The sequence below is a fragment of the Camelina sativa genome, chromosome 9, assembly GCF_000633955.1.
Source record: "Camelina sativa cultivar DH55 chromosome 9, Cs, whole genome shotgun sequence".
NCBI classification, from domain to species: domain Eukaryota; kingdom Viridiplantae; phylum Streptophyta; class Magnoliopsida; order Brassicales; family Brassicaceae; genus Camelina; species Camelina sativa.
The window spans coordinates 34,384,996-34,408,828 of NC_025693.1; the positions used below are offsets into that span (position 1 = coordinate 34,384,996).

At 38.3% G+C, this 23,833-nt stretch overlaps 8 protein-coding genes and 1 pseudogene across 10 annotated transcripts; 5 read left to right on the forward strand and 4 right to left on the reverse strand.

Annotated features, from left to right (window-relative positions):
- On the forward strand, positions 32 to 3,060 carry LOC104714020 (chaperone protein DnaJ-like). 3 transcript variants are annotated; one of them, XM_010431249.2, is made up of 2 exons: positions 32 to 307; positions 906 to 3,060. In XM_010431249.2, exon 2 carries the CDS (start codon positions 937 to 939, stop codon positions 2,896 to 2,898), a length of 1,962 nt encoding a protein of 653 aa, XP_010429551.1. In that variant the 5' UTR covers positions 32 to 307; positions 906 to 936; the 3' UTR covers positions 2,899 to 3,060. The 3 variants fall into 3 exon arrangements, with proteins under 3 accessions (XP_010429551.1, XP_010429550.1, XP_010429552.1); XM_010431248.2 differs by having other exon boundaries at positions 32 to 295; XM_010431250.2 differs by having other exon boundaries at positions 32 to 295; positions 914 to 3,060.
- Positions 3,475 to 4,036, reverse strand: LOC104715957. Its single transcript, XM_010433322.1, is given in 2 exon segments — positions 3,475 to 3,532; positions 3,534 to 4,036. Coding segments are annotated over 2 exon segments (561 nt in total).
- On the reverse strand, positions 4,493 to 6,622 carry LOC104714021. Its single transcript, XM_010431253.2, has 8 exons — positions 6,481 to 6,622; positions 6,248 to 6,376; positions 6,035 to 6,150; positions 5,799 to 5,880; positions 5,510 to 5,569; positions 5,307 to 5,414; positions 5,041 to 5,086; positions 4,493 to 4,856 (listed from the first exon to the last, which is right to left on the reverse strand). Exons 1-8 carry the CDS (start codon positions 6,568 to 6,570, stop codon positions 4,624 to 4,626), a joined length of 864 nt encoding a protein of 287 aa, XP_010429555.1. The 5' UTR covers positions 6,571 to 6,622; the 3' UTR covers positions 4,493 to 4,623.
- LOC104714022 (pentatricopeptide repeat-containing protein At2g25580) lies at positions 6,742 to 9,205 on the forward strand. The gene is made up of 2 exons (XM_010431254.2): positions 6,742 to 8,706; positions 8,860 to 9,205. Exon 1 carries the CDS (start codon positions 6,806 to 6,808, stop codon positions 8,687 to 8,689), a length of 1,884 nt encoding a protein of 627 aa, XP_010429556.1. The 5' UTR covers positions 6,742 to 6,805; the 3' UTR covers positions 8,690 to 8,706; positions 8,860 to 9,205.
- On the forward strand, positions 9,652 to 12,242 carry LOC104714023 (annotated as a pseudogene).
- On the forward strand, positions 13,026 to 17,310 carry LOC104714024 (potassium channel AKT6). Its single transcript, XM_010431255.2, has 12 exons — positions 13,026 to 13,449; positions 13,589 to 13,954; positions 14,094 to 14,151; positions 14,244 to 14,561; positions 14,699 to 14,944; positions 15,034 to 15,132; positions 15,221 to 15,253; positions 15,333 to 15,518; positions 15,608 to 15,802; positions 15,927 to 16,002; positions 16,102 to 16,680; positions 16,838 to 17,310. The coding sequence occupies exons 1-12, from the start codon at positions 13,220 to 13,222 to the stop codon at positions 17,116 to 17,118; spliced, it is 2,667 nt and encodes an 888-aa protein (XP_010429557.1). The 5' UTR covers positions 13,026 to 13,219; the 3' UTR covers positions 17,119 to 17,310.
- LOC104714025 lies at positions 17,400 to 19,010 on the forward strand. Its single transcript, XM_010431256.2, has 7 exons — positions 17,400 to 17,674; positions 17,860 to 17,902; positions 18,019 to 18,111; positions 18,192 to 18,254; positions 18,352 to 18,447; positions 18,535 to 18,612; positions 18,717 to 19,010. Exons 1-7 carry the CDS (start codon positions 17,544 to 17,546, stop codon positions 18,801 to 18,803), a joined length of 591 nt encoding a protein of 196 aa, XP_010429558.1. The 5' UTR covers positions 17,400 to 17,543; the 3' UTR covers positions 18,804 to 19,010.
- Positions 19,216 to 20,515, reverse strand: LOC104714026 (V-type proton ATPase subunit c''2). Its single transcript, XM_010431258.2, has 4 exons — positions 20,295 to 20,515; positions 20,140 to 20,217; positions 19,759 to 19,929; positions 19,216 to 19,662 (listed from the first exon to the last, which is right to left on the reverse strand). The coding sequence occupies exons 1-4, from the start codon at positions 20,417 to 20,419 to the stop codon at positions 19,497 to 19,499; spliced, it is 540 nt and encodes a 179-aa protein (XP_010429560.1). The 5' UTR covers positions 20,420 to 20,515; the 3' UTR covers positions 19,216 to 19,496.
- Positions 20,803 to 23,360, reverse strand: LOC104714028 (probable protein phosphatase 2C 22). The gene is made up of 4 exons (XM_010431259.2): positions 22,863 to 23,360; positions 22,380 to 22,586; positions 22,066 to 22,277; positions 20,803 to 21,597 (listed from the first exon to the last, which is right to left on the reverse strand). The coding sequence occupies exons 1-4, from the start codon at positions 23,040 to 23,042 to the stop codon at positions 21,021 to 21,023; spliced, it is 1,176 nt and encodes a 391-aa protein (XP_010429561.1). The 5' UTR covers positions 23,043 to 23,360; the 3' UTR covers positions 20,803 to 21,020.

Consider the following 23,833-nt stretch of genomic DNA (forward strand, 5'->3'; position numbering starts at 1 on the left):
CGGAAAAAAAAAAAAAAAAAAAAAAAAAAACAATTCACAGCAGCACTGTGACAAACATCAATTCAGGAATTGAGAGAACCGCCGCCGATTTTTTTTTTGTATAGAAGATGATGATCTAGTTCCGATTCTCTAATCTCCATCCTCAATTCCAAAAAATTGTCTTTTTTTTGGTTTGGGGATCGCTTCGCTACTTGGTGATTCCATTTTACTCGACCCGGAATCTGTATCGTCACAACAACATAAAAGTCCCTTCCTTTACCCGTTTAGTTCGCTTGTCTGGTGTCGTCGTCTACATGTAAGATTCAATGTAATCTCCTTAGCTTCTGTATTTATTACTTCTGCATACTCCCAGCGATCCTTGGTTACCACTGTGAGTTAATATTAATACCCACTTGGGAGTTTTAACATTCGATACTTTAATTTTGGGAAATCTGGTGAATTTCATCTTATTCTTTTGAGCGATTTATAATAATTGCTTCAGAATTACGAGTCTTGTCCCTGGCTTATACACTTAGGGTTTAGGATGGTTTTTTAAGACATAACTGCTGAAGTTCCTGTCAAAATTTGCATGATATCCAGACGAGGTTTTACAATATCTGGCGATTTAATTATTAGGGTTTTATTTAATTTCAAATGGATTATGCAATGCAGCATATGTTTGTTAGTCAAGATTTAAATGTGTCCATGGAATTAATGTTCAATTGCACCAGTTTATCTTGAATTTTTTTTTATCATAAGTAGTGCCCTTCTGACATGTTTGGAATCTTTGCCCTTTGAGTTGAATCATTTTGCAGTTTTTGGATGAGATATATCTACATTGTGACTTTACTTTGGATTGCTCTCATCATTATTTCCCCTATCTATAGATTCCCCTTGCTCTAATTAATTAACCTTCAAATGTATAGATTTGCAGTGTGTAAATTAGGAGACCTCCTAATGGACTGTAATAAAGAGGACGCTACGAGGGCTAGAGAGATTGCAAAGAAAAAGTTTTTAGCAAATGATTTTTCGGGCGCTCGGAAGTTTGCCTTGAAGGCTCAGTTTCTGTATCCTGAACTCGATGGAATTGCTCAAATGGTGGCCACCTTTGATGTTCATTTATCTGCTCAGAATATCATATTTGGGGAGATAGACTACTATGGTGTACTTGGTCTGAACCCTGAGGCTAGTCACGAAACTGTGAGGAAGCGCTACAGAAAGTTGGCTGTAATGCTTCATCCTGACAGGAACAAGTCCATTGGAGCAGAGGAAGCCTTTAAGTTTCTTTCGCAGGCTTGGGGTGTGTTCTCTGACGAGGGAAAAAGAGCTGACTATGACCTCAAGAGGAATGCGGGATTGTATGAGAAAGGGAGAGCTTCATCGTCAAGGACTCCAACCAATGGATTTCAGAATGTTACTAAAGCTAGCGGTAACGCAACAAAGGTAAAGAGTTCAAAGAGAGGTGTAAAACGGGCAAGTGATGGCTCTGCTGCTGCTACTACTTCTACTTCGGCCCAGAAAACAACTGCTGATGGGACCTTTTGGACTGTATGCCGTACTTGCAGAACACAGTATGAATATCATCGTGTTTATCTAAATCAAAACCTCTTGTGTCCCAACTGTCGTAAGCCGTTTATAGCTGTGGAAACGGATCCTCCAGGTTCAGGTTCGATTCGCAAGACCTTTCACGAGCACCAGTTCGACTCTCTCCGTCACACAACGGACGGAAGAAAGAAAAATGTTTCTGGAAGAGACAACAATGGTGTGTATGGTGATTATGATTCCTTTGAGTGGGGTGTCTTCAATGGAACCAAAAATGTTGCTCATCCTGCTGCACAGACCGGGTCACGAAAAGATGAGGTTGTGCGTAGAGAGTATACCAAAAGGGTGGCTGGTCTCTCATCGACAGTTCCTCCAAAAAGAAGAAAGGTTGTGGAAAGTGCAGTTTCTGGTACCAACATTGCTAGTTGTCTTCCTCCCAAGTCACCTGCTGTAAAAAAAGTATCTGAGGATGAGCTGAAGAATGTATTGAAGAAGAAAGCCAAGTCAGTAATCAGCAGAAACCTGCAAGAATTATGTACCATTGTCGTTGACACTGATATTGAAACTGATGCAAAGGAAAGGGGAGAAACTGAGGATCTCAATGGTATTGAATCATGCTGCATGGACTATACTTCTGCTACCGAGAAGGATTTGAAATCCCTGAGAGACTTGACAGTAGATGTTCTTGATCCAGATTTCTGTAACTTTGAGAAGGATCGAACTGAAAAGTCATTTAGGGATGACCAGATATGGGCTTCTTACGATTCTCTTGAAGGGATGCCTCGATCATATGCCATGATACATAAGGTTATCTCCGTAGATCCATTCAAGGTCCGTATGAGTTGGCTTACTTCAGTAACGAATGGTGATCTTACCTCAACAAATTGGCTTGGTTTTGGTATACCAAAAAGTTGTGGAGAGTTTAGAGTTGGGAAAACCCAAATCTGCAGGTCACCTTACATTTTCTCACACAAAGTAAACCTGGTCAAAGGGAAAAATGGAGAATTCTTAATATATCCTCGAAAAGGTGAAGTATGGGCTCTGTATCGGGAATGGTCCCGTGACTGGAACTATCTTACAGGATTTGAAACGGTTGAGTACGATATAGTTGAAGTAGTTGAAGGATATACAGAGGAATACGGTGTGTCAGTGGTTCCTCTGGTTAAAGTTGCTGGTTTCAAAGCCGTGTTTCACCACCATGTGGATCCCAAAGATACCAGAAGGATCAGTAGGGATGAAATTTCAAGATTCTCTCACAAGATACCTTCGTATTTGCTCACAAGTCGAGAAGCACCCGATGCTCTCAGAGGTTGCAGACAGCTTGACCCGGCGGCAACACCGTCACAGCATCTTCAGGTTATCGATGATCATCGGTAAGGGTGTAAAAGATTCAAACTTTTTTTTTGTATCTTGGTAATGTAATTTGCCTAAACTTGAATTGAATGTTTTGTTCCAATTATGGTAACATAGAATCTAGAAGAGCCTACGGAGTTTTCGTTGTCTTTATAACTATAAAATAAAAAGAAGAGCTTTAACAAATCTAAATATTTTCATAAAATTCGCGGCAACAAAAACAGTTTTATGGTAATACATAGGCATAGACTACTAAAACTATGTGTCACTACTCCTCGAACTGTGTTCGACGGCAGTGTCCTAACCACTAGACTATACATCTTTTGATGAAATTGATGCAAACAATAGAGACAAGAAAATTTTATAAAGTGAGTTTTTCATTGTACTTTTACTAAGAACTAAAATTATATATTGTTGTATTGATATAACAAAAACTCTAGCGAATGTAGCAGCAAAAGCAGTTTTCCAATTGCAATACATTAAAAACAAAAGCATAGATTAGAGCGATAGACTATTCATGAATAATAACAATAGTATATTGAAACTATTGACTCTCCTGAAGCACACTTTTACGGCAGAGAGGGCAAGAATCACACCTAATTAACCACTCGCTGATACATTCTTTATGAAATCGATGCAAACAATGTGGCAATTTTCTAATTTTGTCATCAATGTTGTCGTCATCGTTTAACAAATTCTCCAAACAGATGGGACACGTCGACTTGTTCTCTCCTTCTCGGGTTTCTTCTTCCGCAAGACAAGAAACGGCGGGAGTCACTGCAAACAGCGTTTGAGTAATAATAACGTCAACTGACATGAGCATCGAGTGTAGAAGCCCAACGCTTAGATACGCTCGAGCAGCGATTGCCTCAGCGATATATTTGGACAAGGGACGATTTTGGAGAGGAGTATTGATGAGCGGGAAGAGATGGATCGGAGTAAACTCGTTGTAAGAGAGTTTCAAATTGATTTGGGAGACGGGGAGAGGAGATGCTGGATCAAATCCAGTCCAAGGGACGCTTCTAACGGATTTGCCAATAGGAGACTTCTTGTATCGCTTAGAGAAGGTGATGCAAACATTATTGAGGTTCAAGGGTGAAGGTGAGGTTACAGTACTGAACGTCTTCGTAATGAAATTGATTTTCACGTCTCCAGACTCCATAGTATCCATTGTCAACAAACTTATTAAGCAGAGACACAATCAGTAGAGATGAAATCGTTAGATGTTGAGAGGAGATCAGAGAAGGGGTTGCTGATGTTGTTTATATAAGTTCTGAGAGAGGAGAGATTCGTGCGCTTAATGGTAAATTTCCTTTCTTGTCATCCTTACTTTTCCGAACTTATGTTAATGTTTTGCAGTGTTATTTACCTTTTTTGTTTATTATTATTTACTTTTCTTTACGGGAACTCTGTTTTTGTTATTGTTTATTTCCTTTTTTTTTTTTTTTTTTCAAAGTTATTGTTTATTTCCTTTTCCTATTAGAATCTGTAGATTTGGGTGATTTTATGGAATGGATTAGTAAATTAACAGTGATTGGTTGTTGTTAGTGAGATAGATGTGAATCTCGCTTGATAACTCCTTTCAAAACCATTAAATTTTATGTTTTGAAAGCTGAAAAAGGAAAAAAAGAAATGTTCTCTTTATTTTTTCTTCTATAGACAGATGTTTTAAGCGGCGGGTACAACAAAATTTGCACCACAATACACTGCTTGACACCACGGGACTGTAGTATTACATGTGCAAATGCATCATACATAGGCACATTCGTCATCTTGTTCGCTCGTAAGAAGTTTCTCTTCCTGCTCCACCCTTTCCAGCCATTTCAGCCCCAGGTCGCATCCTGCTCTTGCAGCGATTTGGAACTGCTCTTTTGCCATCTCTAATGGATTTATCTCAGGATGTTCTGAGTTCTTTCTTGATCTCTTGGGCGGGGAAACTCCCACAGCATTCACTTTGGTTAGAGATTCTGGAACTTGCACACCTGTCCAGTTGATTTTTTTAAGCAAGTTAACCCACAAAAGCAATAAACGAAACGATAATGTTGCGTTCCTGTGATCTAAAGAGTAAGGAGTGACCAAAACAAATGAACTTTGGATATTTGTTAAAGATCTGTTGTAAAAGAAGCAAGATGGGTCTGTACTCTGTGCTGAAAGAAGATTACTAACCTCTAAGTAACAGAGATCCATACGCTATAGCAGCACCGGCATGTCCCTGAACATATGTGAGTCAAACTATGGAAATTACAAGAAGATGTCTAACAATTTGACATCAGACAATGCTTGTTTCGTCAATATTCACAAGTAGAAGATATGATCATTATAGCCCAGAAATTACACTTCTGAGGTTATAATGAAACAAAACAGAAACTCACTCTTTTTAAACACTGCTTACATACAAAATAAGAAAGAGTAATCTCTCGCAAGTTTATTACCTTCTCTGAAGCCCTATGGAAACACCAAATAGCTGAATCCACATCTTGCTTCACACAGTCTCCTGTCAGATACACTGTTCCTAAAAGATAGAGGGCACCTGGATGCAGCTGCAAGTTACCAACCCCCAGGTGAGGTTTCTATGAAACAGCCGCATGATACGTTCGTACAGTTCTCTGAACAGACAAAAAAAACTCATTCATACCTGATCAACAGCATTCTCTATATAGTGAAACGCCTGTTGATCCGACTGGACATGATCATTCTGAAAGAAAGATTACATCTAGGGCCAGTTTAGGGATGAATCAGAGAAAAAATATTAACTACGTTAACTTTCAAATCTGAGGAAACAATGCTGCAGAGTAGCCGACTAAAGTAAGAATGGAACTGACAAAGATAAAGATGAAGATCTAAAGTATCTACATCTGAGGTTCTTAATCTCTAAGCAGTCGAGAACAATTAATATTATACGACAAACTGTAAGGAAGCCTGACCTCGACTCTTAAACGACACCCTAGCTCATATTGAGCATCTGCATTCCCCATGTCTGCAGCTTCGACTAACAAAGCAGCTCCACTGTGATGATCAAAGACAATAACATATTGATAAGATGACCAAAAACCGCCTTGCATACATGAAAACGTTCTTCTAAAAAATTACAAGCAAACTCCCAGTTTATGAAACGCCATAGCAAATTCAGCAATACAAAACCTTGGTTGTTCTTACTTACACGGCTTTACACGCTCCAGGAACATGGTACTTCAAGTGCAACTTAGAAAGCCAATATCTAGCATGAGTGTTCAAATTATCAGCTTCCAGAGCAAGTTCAAAGTTCTCTTTAGCTCCCTGAACCATACAAATCATTATTTAGATATGCAACCAAAGACACTACATTCAAAAAATTTGACTTATCCTATTACACAAGATTGCATTTGGAACTTACCCTGAGGAGAGGGATAAGGCGACGATCATTGAGTTCACAGTAATCGATAACTCTGTCTACTTCCTTAATCGCGCTCCATCCTTTGGCTACATACTCCATTGCCTTCTTGTTCCTGCTGTGTAATCCTCTCTGATTCAAACCCATAAAACACCACAAACGTAAATCACACAGAACCGATACAAGAGTCAGTTCCAATGTAAATCCTCACACACACAAAAAAAAAAATGGTATACTCGTTGATCGAATCCATAGAGATGATGACGAGCAATCTTCGATTCCGCGGCTACGGCGGCTGCTTGCCGGAGAATTAGACGACGAAACATGATTTGATTTGGCCGGAGAAGAAACCTAATCCCCGGAGAATTTGGCGGAATTTAATAAGGCTTAGCTAAAGTAGTAACTTTAGTCCACTAAAATTATTTAAGCCCATTTAGGCCCATCACTAGCTTATCTGTCAATTACAACTTTACCCTCGAGCGTCGATGCTATCGGATTTTCGTTGAAGTTCATCGCCGTCAAACCTTAACTCACGCCGAATCCCAAGTTCCGACCAAACTGATGTATAAGAAGATAGCATTATTTCCCAGAACGAATCATGTTCTCTCCTTACCCAACGAGAAAAGGATCCATCAAGTTCTGAGGAAGCTCTCCACAGCTGTTGAAAGGTTAGATTTTGGAAACTCTAATGAATACCAAATAGAGGATTCGTCACATATGAACAACCCTAAAGAAGGGTTTAAGGGGAGCAGTGGAAATGGGCAAAGCCAGAACCCAACTGGGAGCTATGGGAAAGTTAGTGAAACTCGTCAGAGTTTGGGTTCTTCAAATCATGAGCAGCCGTGGAAGCAGAGTCCTGGTATGTCTAATAACTCGCAGGTCCAATCTCATTATCAAGGCAATTGGTATGGGACAAACTCTGATTATCAGAGTAGTAGTGTAGGATCGTCTTTGCATTCTGGTAAGACTATTGATCGCAAAGTATATGATGAAATGATTAAGGAATTTGAGGGATATTGCGAACAAAAGAATCTAAGAATGGCCTTAACTACTATGGAAAAATTGGAGCTTAAGGGTTATGTTATGGATTTACGTAGACTTATATGGTTATCTCAGCTATGTGGGGGAGAAAATGCTTTTCTAGAAGATAGTATTTTGCAAGAAGCCAAGGTTTCTGTTCAGAGGAAGATCAGAGCTAAAGTTTACAATTTAAAACCGGATGATTTGGATGATTTGAAGTATTTTACTGATTGGGCGATTAACGAACTTGATGAATTTTGCAAACAAGGTAAGGTGAAAAAGGCCTTGTGTACAATAGATACATTGGCAAGTCTGAATCATGTTGTGGATTTGAATAGTCTTTTACGGTTAGCAAAGCTGTGTGGGGAAGCAGAGGCTTTAGAAGAAGCCAAGGCTGTTCATGGCAAGATTATTGCTTTGGCTCGCCATTTAGATGTTAGTAGTTACCATGTACTGTTAGAGATGTACTCCAACTGTGGGTTGGTGTATGAAGCCGCGAGTGTTTTTGAGAACATGCCTGAGAGGAATTTGGAGACTTGGTACATTACAATAAGATGTTTTGCAAAGAATGGTCGAGGAGAAGACGCTATTGATTTGTTTAGCCGCTTCAAACAAGAAGGAAACAAACCCACTGCTCAACTATTTAGAGGAGTTTTCTATGCATGTGGTATGTTAGGTGATGTTGATGAGGGACTGTTGCACTTTGAGTCAATGTCTAGAGACTACGGCATCGTCCCTTCCATTGAAGACTATGTTAGCCTCGTTGAGATGTATGCGTTACCCGGATTTTTAGAGGAGGCTGTAGAATTTGTAGAGAAAATGCCGATGGAGCCAAACGTTGATGTGTGGGAAACATTGATGAATCTTTCTCGAGTGCATGGGAATTTAGAACTTGGAGACCAGTGTGCTGAGTTTGTTGAATTGTTAGATCCTACACGGTTGAATAAACAATCTCGGGAAGGATTTCTACCGGTCAAGGCATCAGATGTTGAGAAAGAGAGTCTAAAGAAAAGGTCGGGAGTTCATGCCCTTCCCGGAGTGACAAATAAGACGAGTGAATTTAGGGCAGGGGATACCAATCTTCCAGAGAATGATGAACTGTTGGAGCTATTGAGAAATTTAAAGATGCATATGATAGAGGTGGGCTATGTCGCTGATACAAAACCTGCTCTGCATGATATCGACCAAGAGAGTAAAGAGACAGCACTTCTTGGTCATAGTGAGAGAATAGCTTTTGCTCGTGCTGTTCTCAGCACCGCACCCCGCAAACAAATTACTGTTTTGAAAAACCTCCGTGTGTGTGTTGATTGTCATAACGCATTGAAGTTTATGGCAGATATAGTTGGTAGAGTAGTGATCATGCGAGATATAAAGAGGTTCCACCATCTTAAAAACGGGGCTTGCAGCTGTAATGACTATTGGTGATTAACGACAAACCTGAGGTTTGTTCTATAGAATATGCGTTGCAAAGTTTTTGTTTGGCTCTTATTACTCGTAGATCATCATTTTAGTTTCGTGAGCAGATTTGTGGTTTCTATCCGAGTCCGATACCTTAGAACACACAGACTCATTATGTATGTTGGAAACTTGGGCAGTGTTGGAAACTTTGGCAGGATGGAAAAACATAAAGCAACAGAATCACAGAGACAAACTGAAATCATAAGCAGCAACTTTGCTATCACGTCTTTTTTTTCAGGCAGTTACATCGTGGAGCTGCCATATTGTTGTCACAGATGATAGATCAATCTTATTCTCTTGTCAATTTGATGCAGTTTCTCTGTGTCCAGGTTATGCTAAAATATATCATGATTCATGAATGCTATGTAATATGTAATATTGATCTCGTGTTGTGGGTAACTTTATAGACAATCTGAATATATTGGGAGTTCAGATTCTGTTGGGAATATATTGGGAGTTCATAATGCTAATATGTATTAACGATCTCGTGCTGTGGGTAACTTTATAGACGATCTGAATATTATTGATCTCGTATTTGTAAACTTTATATTAAAAAATTTGTGTTAGTTAACACAAATTAATGCTCTATAAAGTTAAAAATTTAACTCGTAAAAAAATAAACGGAAGGAGTATGAAATAAAAAAATCTAGTCAACACAAAATACCTAAATTTAAAAATTTGTAATTCAAATTACATTTTTTCCAATTAAAAATTTAATGTTTTGCAGCAAATACAGTTTAAATTTGTTTCATTGAACCCCCTCCTTATTACTTTTTGATCACGCACGGTCATAACTAATATTTTGCCTATTATTCTAAAAAAAAAAAATTAATAAATAAATAACTAATATTCTACCAAAAAAAAAAATATTTGCCTATTTGTCAAATTTTGGCTTATTAAGCCTGATTTCAAGAATTTAATGACGCCAAGTTTCGTTTGTATATTTCATTAAGAAGTGAAACCCTAATTCCCCAATTCCTCTTCCGTTAGTTCGTTCACAAAACCCCTAGAACATATACAGAGGAAATAATTCTCAAAATCTTAAGGTGATCATCAAACTTGCTTACAAGGTATCTTCTTATCCAATTCTTCATCGATACTTTTTAGTTTGGTTTATTGGTTTTTTTTAATTTTTTTCTCTTAGATTCTAAAGATTGATTTTTTTTTTGTGTGCAGGAATAAAGATCATGAGATTCAGAAAAGGAAGTAGAATTGAGGTGTTTAGCCACCACAAAGAGGCACAATACGGTGCGTGGAGATCAGCGGAGATTATATCGGGTAATGGTCATACTTATGCTGTTAGATATTACTCTTTCGAACTTTCTAACAATGAGGTTGTTGAGGAGAGAGTTCCAAGGAAGATAATCAGGCCTTGTCCACCTCAAATAGATGTAGATAGATGGGAACCTGGTGATTTGGTTGAGGTTCTTGATAATAATATTTCCTGGAAAGCTGCTACGGTTCTCGAGGAGTTGTCTGGAAGATATTATTTGGTTCGGTTGCTTGGTGCCGCGGTCGAACTCACAGTTCACAAAGTTAACCTCAGGGCTCGGCAATCTTGGCAAGATGAAAGATGGGTTGTCGTTGGAAAGGTAAAGTCTTATTTATTTTTTGTATCCTTTGATGTTGTTAATGGAGTTACACGATTACTAACTGTCTTGTAATAATCTTTTCAGGTATCTTGTTCTCTCAAGTCCTCTACGCTTACTGGATCAGATGTAGACCAGAATCTGAAGCCCCTTTTGAACAGTGTGGTGGTGCCTCAGGAGGAGACTAGTATTGCTTCTTTGAGAATGTTGAAGAGATCGTCACCTTGTGATTGGTCTGAGTCTGCTGAATCATGTACGAGAAGTCCTAAGAAGGTAAGAACATTGGAGGCTGCTTCTGAACGTGTGGGGGGGTAAATTGAATGTGCAAGCTTCGTTTAACAAGAAGAAGACTGGTTTCCGACAAATGGTCAGGGTAAGATCAAAAAGATTTAGTGAATGTGTTGGTACAGGAAGCTCACTCTCTAATGGTTGTTATGATATTGATGATGCATGCTCGGTTGGTAGTTGTAGCCCTATTAGTTATGATGATGAGAATGACATACCAACTTGTTTTCTAGATGGTCCTAGTCAAGGTGCCGACTCTTTTAGTAGTGATGCAGAATCTTCAGAAGAAGCATTTGGGCTCAGAGAGGAAGCTAGTTGGAAACATTCGTTAGCAAGTGGTGGAGCAGTGAGATCCTCTAGGCCTGAACTATACACTTACTGCAGAACACTGGGGAAACTATTTTCTTCCGGTCCCCTAAATTGGGATCAGGAAGCATCACTAACCGATCTCCGACTTTCTCTTAATATATCAGATGATGAACATCTGATGGAGCTAAGAAATCTAGTGTCGGCTGGTACCTATAGTTAATTTTGTCAGTATAAAATTTTTTCTTTTTGATCCTTGACTGTCTTATCTACAGGTGTTGGACATACTTCCCTGCAATGTGGAATCAACTGTTTTATGTTGTTCTTTTTATAGAGGATTCTTATAATGATTGTATAGACAGCAGAAGGGAAAATATGTACGGAAACTCTGACCTTAATGAAAATTTCCAATCCTCCTCAATTGTGTTTTTTTCTTTTTATAGTCAGGCTAATTCCTTTGTTGTAATTTCTGGATAATTATATTTAAAGAAAAGTTATATAGTATCCTAAGTTGAGTTATATTTTGGAGTATTCCGTTGTTCTGAAGCTGTCTTTTATTCATATATATGTAGCTATCTTTTACTGATATGTATATACCTCAGTTTATTGTGCTTAAGCTTCTTGATGAGATGAGTTACTTGTATATTCAGTGGTGGATTATTAAACTTCCCCTACATTTTTCAGGAACAGCTTAGCAATATCAGGTGCCTGCAGATATGATTGCTTCTAGAGATCTCTTACTCTGATGCTTGGGGTTTGAATGGTGTAAAAACACAATGCCCCTTCTTTCTCAAATACATAACTAAAATTGTGCTAGGTGTTTTTTTGCTAGACATAATTGATTTGTTTCAGGTTTTCTTGGGCTAGCTACGTGCACAGGCTTTGGACTGGTCCTAGCCTAATGAGAATCATTCTACAGTTTGGTTGAATAAGTTTGTGAAAGATTGTTAGGTAGGTATTAAGTGCACTAAATAGAGAGTTCATCTTCATGATACCATATGCCTGTCTATACCTGAGAGAGAGTATTGAGTTGTGCCAAATATTTTGATAGTAGTCTTTGCTCTTTCAGGTTGTGACATTTCAACCTGACTTACAGAGGTGCGGGGGTTCATATGTTCATAAATCAAATTCACCAGCTACTAATTCCTCTAATTGGGCTGTGGCATACTCACTTGTTTGTCAAGTATAACTTCACTCTTCAGCTAAAGAAATTGAGAAGAGGAAGAAGACAGAAGAAGAATCCTTGTGAAGATGTATCATTCACTTTTTTGTTTTTAGACCTGTCATATGTAATGATGTTCGTATGCCTTAACTACTTTTTATATAATAGCTTACTCTAATACCCCAATTTTAATACTTAAGAAACAATAAATAGTATTTGTGATTCTCTAATACCCCAATTTTATGGTTGCTACAAAACTTATAAACAACATTATCGAAGTCTCAACTGAATAATGTGACTTATTTTCAACGGCTGACCACTCAAATTGATAGGGTACGTACAAACAAGTGCACTCGATAAACCAAAATTACAAGTAATATCTTTGTGACTATATGCTAATTCAGTGGTTAGGTCCGTAAAATATGTTTCTTAGGTAAAAGGTTCGAATCCCGCAGCGTGATAAGCTGTGAATTTTTGTGGAAATTGGGCTTATGGACTTTTTTTGCTTTAGGCATCAAAAGCTATTGGGCCGGCCCTGAGTAGTAAGGTAGGTTTTGAAGATCTGACCGTATTATTCGAAGGCGATTCGGGATCGACTTCATGTGCATCCGAGCAAGGAAGTTCTTGTCTGGATCGATGGATTGAAGAAACGACGACATACTGAGATTTTTCTATGTGGTATTTTGGACACGGGTTGGGTGGGGTTTCACATCAGCACTCAAATAGCAATAACATTAGCATATACAGCAAATCACAATGAGACAAATACTGCACTTGTGAATGGGGACATTGTATGCTATAAATATCAACTTCACTTAACAATATTCTGTTGCGTAGAACAAAATGGTAATAAATATGTCAATTTGTTACATTTGAAATTTTCTACGATCATTTAGACCAGTTAACCTAAAATTACTTGCTATTTTTATGGCTAAAGAAGAGAAAAAAGGAGGGGAAAAAAAACAGTTCCGTGTTGAGAGCCCACAAGAAAACAAAAAGATAGAAACAAACGTAACCAAATAATAATAATAATAATAAATAAGATATAATAAGAAAATAAGAAACCGGCGATTTCGGAGGAGATCGCCAAACTTGCGTGTGTCTCCGCAAGGGATTTTGGAGGAGGAAGAAGAAGAGATCGAAAGATCTAACAAAATGGAGAAGAAGAAGGTATGGTTTTGGGGTGTGAAGGACGATGAAGATGATGGAGGAGGAAGAGCCAAGGACGCAGAGGATGAAGTAGCTGACCATTTGTCTCGAGATGGAACCATGAGTCAGTATAGCCTTAGCAAAGGTCTTCTTCCTCCTCTTGGAGCCAGCGCTCGTTCCTCTCGTGATGTCATCCTCCGTCGCTTCATCGTCTCTCCCTTCGATCCTCGTTACAGGTCTGCTTTTTACAAAAAAAAACTAGGGTTTCTAATATTATCGATGCATATTGCTAAAGATTTTGCACTTATATAATAATGTTGGAAAATTCTGAATATAATGCGTTGCTAAATCTGTAAAACTATGTTTTTTTTTTAGAGCGTGGGAGACGTTTTTGGTGTTTTTGGTGCTCTACACAGCTTGGGCGTCGCCTTTTGAATTTGGTTTTCTGCAAAAGCCAAGAGCACCTCTCAGTATTCTCGATAACATTGTCAACGGGTTTTTCGCTGTTGATATTATCTTGACGTTCTTTGTTGCCTTTTTAGACAAGGTAACTTATCTCCTTATCGATGATCCAAAGAAGATAGCTTGGAGATATACGTCGACTTGGCTTGCTTTTGATGTGGTTTCCACATTTCCTTACGAAAGTTTCGGGAGTTTGCTTCATGAGAGTATTCAGGGTTATGGGATTTTTAGTATGCTTCGTCTATGGCGTCTTCGAAGGGTCAGTAATTGTTTTGCCAGGTGAGTTTGACAAGAGTAAAAGCTAGCTAAAACGTTTGAGTTGCAGCTGATATACGTAGATGAATTATTGTGTACTTCAGTTTCTTGAATCTATTATTCTCTATATATGGTGAGTGTGACATTGAACTCTTCTTTTCAGGTTAGAGAAAGATAGGAAATACAGCTACTTTTGGGTTCGCTGCACGAAGCTTCTCCTTGTTAGTATCTATATGTCTACTTGTTTTTACACTGACCATTTTTTTAATTAGTTGTCAATTTTACAGTATTGATTGGGTGGTAATGCATGCAGGTTACTCTATTTGTGATTCATTGTGGTGCTTGCTTCCTTTATTCCATTGCTTCACATTATCCAGACCCTTCCAAGACATTTATTGCATTAACAGATGAAAATTGGAAGCAGTCTCCTATTGCAATACGGTATAACACGGCAATGTATTGGTCTATAACTACGTTCTCCACAACAGGTTATGGTGATATACATGGTGTTAACTCAAGAGAGATGACTTTCATTCTTTGCTACATGGTTTTTAATCTTGGATTATTAGCATATATAATTGGTAATATGACCAACTTGGTGGTTCACGTAACCGGCCGCACCAGAAAATTTGTAAGTTCAAGTTACTGGTACAATTATTTCCTATATATGTCACATCTCAAAAGGAATAATCAGATACGTTGTCAAAGAAACAGAAGATGTTAAATGCATTTTTCATGAGTCTTATGCATCATTTTGGATTATTTCAGAGAGATACTATCCAAGCCGCTTCGGGGTTTGGTCAGAGGAACAATCTGCCAGTGCGCTTGCAAGATCAGATGGTAGCTCATTTGTGTTTGAGGTACAGAACTGACTCAGAAGGATTACAGCAGCAAGAAATCATTGAATCCCTTCCCAAAGCTATTCGCTCCAGCATATCGCATTACCTGTTCTATGAAGTTGTTGACAAAATCTATTTGTTCCATGGAATCTCCAATGATCTTCTTTTCCAGTTGGTAATGTTTCCCCACAGCGCACGGAGCACCGTATGCTAAAATGTGGTCATTTTATTCACAGTAAGTTGTAATTTATGGTAATATTGTAGGTTACTGAAATGAAAGCAGAGTATTTTCCTCCCAAAGAAGATGTGATTTTGCAGAATGAAGCACCAACAGACTTCTACATATTGGTGACAGGAGCTGTTGTAAGTGTTTTGTGTAAATCAGTTGAATAGTCTATCTAACTTCAAAAATATTGTATTATTATTCCTAACACATTGCTTTATCCTTCAGGACATAATTGCACGTGTAAATGGAGTGGAGCAGGCAAGTCTAGTTTTAAGTATTTTAAAAGATACGATTTTGTTCTTATGTGGTAATGTTTGTGTGTATGTGTTTTTTACAGGTAGTTTGTGAAGCACGGAGAGGAAGTGTATTTGGTGAAGTTGGGGTACTATGTTACAGACCGCAGCTGTTTACTGTTCGTACCAAGCGATTGAGTCAGTTGCTTCGTCTGAACCGTACAGTACTCTTAAATCTTGTTCAGGCAAATGTAGGAGATGGAGCAATAATCATGAATAATCTTCTTCAGGTATGTATGAATCCTCTCTTCCTTTCTATTTGGTAAACAGTTGGAGGTCAAAGAGCAGTTCCATAACAGATATGTTCTGGTTGATGCAGCGTTTAAAAGACTCAGAAGATCCAGTGATGAAAGGAATTTTGGCTGATACAGAACACATGTTGGCTCAAGGGAAAATGGATTTACCTCTCAGCTTATGTTTTGCTGCAGCCAGAGGAGATGATTTATTGCTGAATCAGTTACTAAGACGAGGCTCAAGCCCTAATGAAATGGATAAGGACGGGCGAACTGCGCTGGTAAGCCCCAACCTGCCTCTGTATATATATCATAGACATATACCATCATCCTCATTTTAATGCCAAAACAAGAAGAAAAAAAAAGAGTTGCTTACTCTCTATGTTTCTTATCTGTATACCTCAGCATATAGCAGCATCAAAAGGAAGTCATTATTGCGTCGTTTTACTTCTTGAAAATGGAGCAGATCCTAACATTAGAGGTAAGTAGTAAAAAATGTCTCACTAGGTAGCTAGGAGGATCATATAATTAGATTGAAAGAATTAACTAATTTATCGGTTGGCTCGTACATTATTTACAGATTCAGAAGGTAATGTACCCTTGTGGGAAGCAATCATAGGGGGACATAGCGGAATTGCTAAACTCCTTGCAGAGAACGGAGCAAAGTTAAGCTTAGACTCAGTGAGCTATTTCGCTTGCTTAGCCGTGGAAAGAAACAGCTTAGACATACTCAAAGACATCATCAAATACGGCGGCGATGTCACACTCCCTGACGGAAACGGAACCACAGCCTTACACAGAGCAGTCTCAGAAGAACACTTGGAGATTGTTAAGTTCTTACTAGACCAAGGTGCTGATTTGGACAGGCCGGATTCTTACGGGTGGACACCTCGTGGTCTTGCCGAGCATCAAGGGCATGAAGATATCAAAACCTTGTTTCATGATCATAGGCCCGTGGAGAAGAAACCGAAACCTGTCCCTGGAATACCTCAGGTTCCTGTGACAGGAAAGCCATTGATGAAGTATAGTAGTGAGCCTACAATGCATTCAGGAGAAATGCCTCTTGTGAGAGAAGGAGGTCAGGTTGTGGTTTCTCAGAGACGCAAACTTAATAACTTCAGAAACTCGCTCTTCGGAATCATTTCAGCTGCAAATACCGGTAAAACCCGCCTCACCTCTCCATTTGATCTTCTAATACTCGTTGCTTTCTCGTCAAGTAACCATAATTTTCAGAACTTTTCACACAACTAGAGCCATCAAGGCATTTTAGCAGAACTCAAAACTTGGTCTTGAGTGCGTTTATTTATTTTTAACAGCTGATGATGGAGGGGAACCTTCAAGAAGCCCAGCAGTTTCTATAGGAGGAGGAGGAGGAGGAGGAAGTATGTTTTATCCGGCGAGAGTGACCATTAGTTCGCCGGAAAATAACGGTGGAAAAGTGATATTGTTACCGAATATAATGGAAGAGCTATTGGAAATTGGTGAGAAAAAGATGGGTTACGTGCCAACTAAAGTACTTACAAGAGAAGGAGCTGAAATTGACGACATCACTCTTATTAGAGATGGTGATTTTCTCATTCTTTCAAGAGATCCTTGATTCACACGCTACTCTCTTTCTTTTTTTTTTTGTTTTATTTAATCAAACAAAATAAACCACAAACATCTTTTAGAAATATTCTCTAACAACCTCACAATAATAAAGAAAAAAGAAAAAAAAATGATTGGTGTTAAAAGAGTGCGACCGGTTGTTGTGGTTAAACTTCTAGCGAGTGTGAGTAGTGGTGCAGATAATATCTAAACCGGATTCAAATTCAAATCTAGCTCGGTTAGCTTTTATTTTTTTTTACTTTTAATTTATTTTTTTGATCCTAAACCCTTAAAACTCCTCTTTACTGGTTTTGATTCCGTGTGTGTGTATCTCTCGGCGTCGTTGTATCGGACGGGCGAAATTAAAAATTGAAAGGCCAAGTCCGGCGAGAGCAAGAACACAAAATCAAAAATCCATCAGAACCGATTCGAACGATGTCGTTTGGATCTCTCGTCCTTCCATCTCCACCTGCTAAGCTCAAGCCTTTCAATGGCTATGGAAGGCTCCATCGTCATCTCGTGCGAGCTTCTTCTTCTGATGTTCCCGATTTCCTCTCTGCTGATTGGTACACTCTTAACTAAAATTTCGTCAATTTCAAGCTTTGGGTGTTACTTGGTTATTAGTTAGGAAAGAAACGATCAGAGATCCGAAGAAATTTGATTTTGCAAAGGCCATAGCATTAGAGAAGATCAATTCTATGTTTCTTCACTATTTTTATGTTGTTGGATCATGGATGGATGGGTTTTACAGGTTGGAGAGCCGTAGGAAACGACCGTTTGGCCCGAGACTTGATGTAATGACTCTCTATTTACTGCATCGAGCTTGGAACATTACATTGCTTTGTCTCTATTGTTGTTGTGTATTGATTGATCCCAGTTTTAGATTTTTTTTTTTTTTTGGGTGTAATAGTTTAGTGCTGAAGACGCTGTTCGACATCAGCTTGATGCATTGAAGTATAATGTCCATCCTCGTGATGATTATGGCATCGAGGTCATGTATCGGGTAAATCACATTACAGACTTATGCTTCTTTTGATTTTTTTTTTTTTTTACAACTTTTATGATGATTTGTTGATTTAACAGTTTGCTGGATTCGATCCATTCGAGAGATCCACCTATTTTGGTCCTTTCTTTGATCTTGGACAGGTTACTTTTTTCATCATTTCTTTTACACTGATGGTCATATTGTTCCTTAGCTACTAGCTAAGGCTCTTATCCCCTGGTCTTTTATTGGTTGGTGTAGTTTGAAAGGTTTAGGCGTATTTTTCATCACTCGTCTTACCGTGTGTTGCTTGGCCACAAGGACAGAAAAATCTTAAGCAGTTTGTTCGTGGAAGAGGTATCATCTCTTTTTTTTTTGAAGATGTTACTATCATCATAGAGATCCATTGTTGTCTCATGATACCCTCTTTTCCAATATATACAGAATCGTTTCAAGCAGAGGATATGGATTCAGGGAAATCGACCTGAGGAAGAAGAGATATTTGAATTCACAATGTTCCAGGTTGGTTCCTTTGTTACTCACAATAGACACCCTAATATTATGTGGATTTTTCATCTACAATGATGATGATGATTAGATATGAAATCGTTTGTGTGTAATGGCAGCGGATAGGCGGTTCATGGGATGGTTATTGGTTGACGGAAAGCTTGCTTCATGACGGAGATGTTTTTTCAGGAGGGTTGGCTTACTGATTCAAAAGCTGAGCTTCATCTCTTTTTTGGGTTATCGATTTGTTCTGTCTGATTCTATGCGTGGTAATGTGTGACACTGTCATGTAAGTTAATGTTAATATTAAACACGATTAGAATTAGATGTTGCTTTGTGTAGTAAACAAAACGAATGTAGTAGCTTCTTATGAATGCAAGTTGTATATTTATGAAATCCAGCTTCTTATGATCTTTAAATGCTCTTTTTTTTGCGTTTTTATTTATGTATATGTCTTTCGAAATGAACCCATACCATCTAGTGTATGTATCAAAACTATTTTGGAGATTGAAAAGGCAAAGGCCATGCTGTAAAGTAGGAAAAATGTACTGTTTCTTATGTATTTTTCTTTTCACATATGTACACTCAACACACACAGGTAGAGTTTGAGAACAGTAGAAGCCTGAAGAGTTTAATTTCATTCTTCAATGCTTAACATGAAAACATATACAAACTCATATCATTTGTCACAAAAGAACCAAAGAATACAAACATGAAGAGGTTTCTCCAAGTGACTTATTCCCAAGTTTGAACAATACCAAAAATAGGGATTCAAAGAGAAACATGATTTTCTTCTACACAAGTGATATAACAGCCAAGAAGATAAACAAAGATGTGTAATTCTTCTAGGATTTGAAAGATAGATATTAAAAAGTACAGAGTACAGGTCCATAAAATACCTATTTTGTAGGCCATGTAGCTTGAGCTGACATAATGATCCCAACGATAACTCCAAATAACCCGAGAGCACTCCCAAAGATCTCAATCACAAGAATCTTAACAAAGAGCGTCGAGTTCTGAGCATCAGACAACGCACAACTGCTTCCAATGATTCCTACACATAACCTGCAACAAACAAAATCCCCATAAACAGTGAGATTTCCATGTTTTACAAAGGTTCAACAGAGGACAGGAGAGGATAAAGAAGAAGAGGATACAGACCCGCATACAAGGTTTGCGAATCCAACAATGATTCCAGAAGCAAAGATTGCATATCCAGCTCTAAGAGACTCAGGGTCATACATCTTCGATGATGGCACACTCTCCAACTTGGTTTGCAGTATGATAGCAACAATAACGCCGTATATAGCCACGGCTTCACAGAAAATTACACTGAAAGACAATGAACAAACACTTGATCATTACATAGTTCTAGCATCTTCTACTAGGTCAGAGCCAATGTAATCTATCACATCATATAAAAGCCAATTTCACGAATCCTAGCCTAGGTCAACCATTGTATGCTATAATCTAATGACATTTGCATCGGTTCACACAATATTTCCTGAAATTGAAATTGAAATTGAATCGTGGGGCAAAAACCTGATGAGATTCTTGGAAGTGATACGAGGAGCTTCAATGGCGGCACCGATCAAACTACTTCCGGTTATGTAAATTCCCCTAAACCATTAAGAGAGATTTCGTAAACACGATGCGTTCGTAAATCAATTTGGGAGAAGAAGAAGAGGATATTTTACCAGGCAGCACCAAGAACGGAGACGCCGATGGAGATGGCGATTCCGATGGCGGAGAAAGTGTACGGAGAGATTCTCACCAGAGCCGCCGCCCATGAACTCGCATGAATAGCCGCAGCACCGGACATTTTTCGCTCTTTATCTCTCTAGTCTCTACGATATGATCTTATTCTTTCTCTCTTTCGGAGGAGGAGACAATAACAACAACAGAGCCTGCCTGCGATCTGAGATTGAGCAACTACATTTCACGCGCGCGTGAGTTTACTTACCATCTTTATAGGCCTTGTAAGCCATTTCAATAGCCCATTTTCACCAAAAACCCATTTTCACTAAAATACTAAAGTATTTTTGTTTTATCAACCCGATTATTGGCAATGTGTATTGAGCCCTCTCTATAATGAACAAAGAGAGTGGGATAACTGCATATATCTAACACATTAAGCAAAAGTGAGAACACAACATACTCGGTAAAGGGAGGAATGAGGATTCCGATCAAGTTACAAAACAAACCAGACTGAAGCAGAAAATATTATTAAGCAAAAGTGAGAATAAATATATCCTACCAAACAATAAATTATTGTATGCCGCCTCATGTTATAGTATAAGTTACTCAAATTGCAAGAATTATAACAAAACAAAACCTCCAAACCCAAACTATAAATTGTAAGAAAAGACAAAACAAAAGAGAATCAATCATTCGTCACCATCCCAGGAACCCAGGTCACCCAATTAGTCCCCCAAGCCATCCAAGAAGCTCTGTAAATCTTTTAAACCCTCCGCCGAGAAGCTCCGCTGAACCCTCAACCTCGGTGCAACCAAGTTCGGTGGTGGTTGTGGCTGAAGACACACAACCACCGCCGTCACATTATCCCCACTCTTCCTCTTTATAGCTTCCTCGACTAACTCTTTACTACACATGAGCGGGTCATTGTGCTCCTGCAGTCTCCTTCTAGCAAAATCTATGGCATTCTGGCTCATGAACACATCCCAAACCCCATCACACCCGATTATAAGGAACTCGTCCTCTTCGGTTAGTTTAGTTGTCATGAGCTCAGGCTCTGCAATGAGGGGTCCACCGTCAGAACCATCTTTCTTCTTTTTCATGCCTTCCATATGAAAGTCCCCAAGCGCACGAGCCACATTAAGTTGTCCATTTAGATAGCCGTCGTATACATATCCACCCGATGCCTCAATGCGTCTTCTCTCCTTACTGCTCATGGGTTTGTGGTCTCTTGACATTTCAATGGCTTTCCCTTGACGGGATAAGACTGCTCTACAATCTCCAGCGTTTGCTACCACCAACGACCTGTTACCACAAAAATAAATGTTAACATGGTACAAAAGAGTTTCGTACCTGAATAATAATATAGTATGAAACAAAACAGAGAATATACAAGACTAGAAGACCTAATTTGTATTTGTGTGTCAATATACTACAAAATTAGTCAACAGGTAAAGCTAAGGGCCTAAGGCAATAACTACATTATAATAGCAGCAAATACGGGCAAAGAGTACATCTACACACAAATAAGTGGCAGAGAGTAACTTATAACATACATCTATTCCCGAATATTTTTTCTTACCTAACCTTACCAAGATGTAAAGGCTTAGGAGAGAACAACTAATATGGGAGAAGATGACCACACAACTAGTTGGACAAAAATAAATAGAATGTCCTGCAAATTGCTAGCCTACCTATGCAGTCTTAGGTAGTAGTCATTTAGAGTTTAGGTTAGACGTAACTTAAAAGATAATAAGAGTTGAATCAGCTAACCTCCCGAAAAGAATAGCTGCCAAAGCAGTAGTTCCTGAAGCAAGGCTCCCATCCAATGAACAAGCCTCTAAGAAGGCAGTGTCTGTTTGAAGAAATGCTGAAGACATCACCTTATTAATTTCACTAGGAAACTCTTGATCCCCAACAATGTACCTCGGTATATGGTAACATGCAAAATCAGCAGCATGCTTCCCACCATGTCCATCAAATACCTAATATAAACAAATCGAATAAGAGATTCCAGAGACCTTCTTATGCTATAAAATGCATTTACAAAAAAACAGGGAAAGAGAAGAACAAACAAACAAGCATACCCCGTAAAAGGCACTCGGGCCGGCCTCAGAGTTCTGAAGGCCAAAGCTATCCATGAAATTATCGACGCAAAGATAAGCATCTTCCATGCTTGACCTGGAGCCAATATCAGACCAAGCTCCAGAACGCATAGAAGGAACAAACTCAGACTTATTCTTCTCTAAAGTAAACTCATTCTCAACAGATATATCTGAGACCTTCGTCTTCACCTACAAAATGAAGCAGTCAGAAAGAAACCTCAAGCATCTCATAATCACACATTAAAAAAACAGATAATTGCAGTCTTAATCATACACATTAGAGAGACAATAATTCAATTTCATTGATACAAACAGTTTAGGAAACTAATACTAATGATCCAAAACCAAAGCAGTAATTACAACTTAAATTGAACATTCAATACAGAAACATGTAATTAAAGATAAACGCAATAAATAAAACCAGAATTATCCAAGAAACCCAAGTTGAAGAAAAAGGAATCTTACGAGAGATTGGTGTCGAACAAGCGACCTCTTATTACACGGAGCCAACGATCGCTCACCGTCGAAGCTTTGCCTGTAAACGGCGGCGGATGAAGAAGAAGAGAAGGAGAGAGGATTCGGCGGTTTACCGCCGTAACTCGAACTCCCATTCTCCGGATCAGAGATTCCTCTAGTTTCTTCCATATTGCACCATCATTATATTAAAAAAAAATTCAGTAAGCAAAATTAGCGAAAGAGCTGACGAGTCAACTCACGAGTCAGTGAGTCGATTAAAAACGATTTCACGTGGAATGTAGCTGTAGATGAGAGATTCTTAGACAATGGATACAGATTCAGCGACAAAATTGAAGCAATTGTTTCAGAGTTACACGAATTTCTAGGGTTTAAGAAAATTAGGGTTTTGTGGCACAAATTAGAACACGCAGAGAGAGAGAGAAGAGAGATGTAACTAAAAGCTGTTCGCCGGCGGAGGTGAGAAATACGAGTCCGACGGTTATTAAAAGGCCCAAAAAAAAAAAAAGGATGCTTAACGTGAAAAAGTGAAAATTGAAAACGTCGGCGTATCATTGACATTTGTTTTTCTTTATTTTATTTTTTTTCTTATTTAAAAAGGAATAAAATATTTACATTTCTAAATAAAAATAAACGTAATATTTTATGAATAGCATGAAAGGAAACATGACATTTAAGAGAAAATAGAAAATGATTTTGATCATTTAAAATGAATATTTGTGTTTTTCTAAAACGTTTGGATTTTCGAAGATCTAATATTTTATTTTATTTTTTGTCAACAATATTACTTAAAAAAAAAAAGGTCAAAAAGTTAATCTAATAGAACATTATTCACTTACATTAGATAGATATTGGAGTTACATATTTACATATATATGATCGCTTCATGCAAATTTGTCCGTTTTAGTATTTGCTTGCTTATATGACCATTTTAATTTATTAAATAAAATTTTGATATCAAT